The 2,687-nt window shown below is 51.6% G+C and overlaps 1 protein-coding gene across 1 annotated transcript; it reads right to left on the bottom strand.

The window, feature by feature from the left end:
• Positions 1–375: 375 nt before the first annotated feature.
• Positions 376–1,045, bottom strand: BP01DRAFT_153935 (uncharacterized protein). Its single transcript, XM_025570648.1, has 3 exons — positions 700–1,045; positions 545–634; positions 376–437 (listed from the first exon to the last, which is right to left on the bottom strand). Coding segments are annotated over exons 1-3 (321 nt in total). The 5' UTR covers positions 930–1,045; the 3' UTR covers positions 376–436.
• Positions 1,046–2,687: the final 1,642 nt, after the last annotated feature.

A 2,687-nucleotide genomic window follows, 5' to 3' on the forward strand; every position in this document is an offset into this window, starting at 1 on the left:
CCCTAAATCGCGTACTTTTGGGTGCGACGCACAGAGTGATGCGCTCCGCCTCGATCCCCTCTCAGTCTTGTCTGCGCTAAGTTGTCACGGTGGAACCCCCGCCGCAGCCGGGTCCATGGCAGATGCAGTGGGGGAAGTCAAACTTTCAACGGCCTGGAAGAGGCAGTATCTGCGTCCCGCAGTCTCCGGGCCCGGACGCCAACTTTGCCCAAATTCAAAAAATTAGGAGGGGGGGAGGGGAGGGAGAGGGGGGGAAGGGAGAGGAGAGGTTTGAGCACACCAACAACACACCGACAATACACCAAACTACATCTAATTTACCTCACGACGTGACGACACAGCGAGTAGCCATCCGCCCAGTCAAGATTTAGCTTGCGCTCATGAATCAGTCAAGTTCGCTGTCTTTCTGATTTCTGTCTAGTCTTTTTCTCTTTTTCCTAATTTTTTTGAGAAAAGTTCTTACCAGATGGGGGAAAGAGCCTAGCGGATCACCACAATCACCATCATGGCATCAACCAGGTCCAGAGATCCGGGATTTGCTTACTACTTGGAACCGGTGATTGATTGCCTGTACCACCAGCACGGAACCCGAAGTAGATCCGTCTGCCGGTCGGAGCTGACATCCTTCGATAGCCTGCAAATGAAGAGGATTATTCAGTCTTGGAGAGACATGGAAAGAGGATGCAAAGTATCTCTCACATTGTCAATTTCACACATTCTGCCAATCTTCTGTAGGTAGAGGGTGAAGAATTAGTCGCTCGACTTCTTCTAAACCACACATTCTTCTGAGGTCGGGAAGTTGGAGGGGGAATGAATAACTGCCTCCTTGCCTCATCCGGTGTCCGTCTGCACAGTCCTCGGCGAGAATAATGATGATGATGATGATGATGATGATGCTGGTGATGATAATGATGAGCAGCAATTGTCATCTATCCTCGCCTGAGTATCCTCCCTGTCAACCACGCACTAGAGCCACAGTGGAACAGGCAGAAAGGCCTGCACAGCAGCAGCAGCAGCAGCAGCAGCAGCAGAAGGCACTGAGCAGTGATGATTGACAGGGCATCTGTCGCATTCGTCATTCTCGGGCAGGGTTTCTCCAGTCAAATCTTGGTACGCCATAGACGGGACAGTCTGGCTGGAGTCGATGAGGGAGGACCCACTTCACGTGTCTTGCAGGGGGCTGGTTGGAGGAATGTGGTGGGCCGGCTCCTCTGTCTCTCTTTTCGGAAGGAGGTGACCGAGCCATCCTTCAGTGCGGTGACACACGTGGTTTTTATGGCTTGAGGAGGTAGTACTCCGTAAGTGGCAGGTAGTTAGTGTACTGCCAGGGTATGCACCCCAGTGAGGAGTAGTAGGTACTCCGTACTTGGAGGTTGATAGGTATGTGGTCATTACTATCGTTGTTATTGTTCTCACGTTGATGTCTCATGTCTCTTTGCCCCCGGGACGACCGGGGTATCATTTGCGACCCCGCAACCCCCCCCCCCCTCCCTCTCCCTCTAGGAGAGCTAGGGACAGATTCGAGGGAGAGCGGTATCTCCCGCCAATCTACCAGCTGAATGTTGCTCGCAAAGCATACACAGTAGGTGTACCAAAGAAAACAGTGAGGGGAAATGAATATGGCCCATGCACACGATATGCAGTAATCGTTCCTGGACACTCCCGATCGTAGGACAATAGCTTACTCGTACGGACCTTTGATCCCCTTCAATTGGTCGTGGTCCAATATACACAGCACTAAAGGAAGAAGAAATCTGAGTCTGGCTCGATACGGGGATCGAGGATTAGTCCCATACACGGACGGCAGCAGCATGGCTGAATGACGATGCGTGAGTGAGGCCATTAGCGAATGTACAGGACACAGTCCCCCTATCGGTCTAGCTGCAGCAAAAGCCATGCCTGGCTCAAGGCAAGGGAATTGCGGGAAAAGGTCGACAGACCCGCCGCAAGGCACGGGTTAAGCCGATTGTTTGGCGAAACCCCAGCTGTCAGCTTCCTGTTTTGGGACTGGTCCTCGGAGAGTTTACCGGGAGGAATCCACTGCATCGGGCAGATGTTTGCCCTCGGATACATTTCCTGGTGGCATCGAGTACAACAGAGTCAATAGATAACTTACGATGATCCTTCTCCCTTTCATCATAGTGACCGACCCCTGACTCTGGGACTCTTTCATTTCTTTTCTATTCTTGTCCTCGTTCGGTTGTTGTGATCAAGGCCCATCCGCTTGGGTAGTAATGATTGGATTTTGCCGGCGAACGGTACGTACCAATGGAGAATCTGGGGATCAGAGCCAATCGTAGTTTGCCCGGGAATGGCTTGCCGCCCCCTCCAATCCCATCCCAAAAGGAACCTACCCTACTCGGGGTTGCGTACAGCCCGTCCATGGACACTCGACGACAAAGGTGCAATTGGCAGGCTTGCTTGCTGATGATGCAAGATGATGGAAACGGTTAGTATATCGTACAATCTCATTTTCTAGTCCTTGGTAGTGGGAGTCGATCGGTGGTCAGTAGCGAAAGCATTTACCGTAGACGATTAGTACACAGTAAGTTAGTTGGGCCCATCATAAATCACAATACGAATAGTGTCAGGACTTTGTCTCCGCTCCAACGGACAGGCGCCTATTGTCAAATCAGCATCTGCTATAAAAACTGTAGACTCTTGCCACATACAGTCGAAGCGCCGTC

The sequence above is a fragment of the Aspergillus saccharolyticus genome (assembly GCF_003184585.1).
Source record: "Aspergillus saccharolyticus JOP 1030-1 unplaced genomic scaffold BP01scaffold_4, whole genome shotgun sequence".
In the NCBI taxonomy this organism is placed as follows: domain Eukaryota; kingdom Fungi; phylum Ascomycota; class Eurotiomycetes; order Eurotiales; family Aspergillaceae; genus Aspergillus; species Aspergillus saccharolyticus.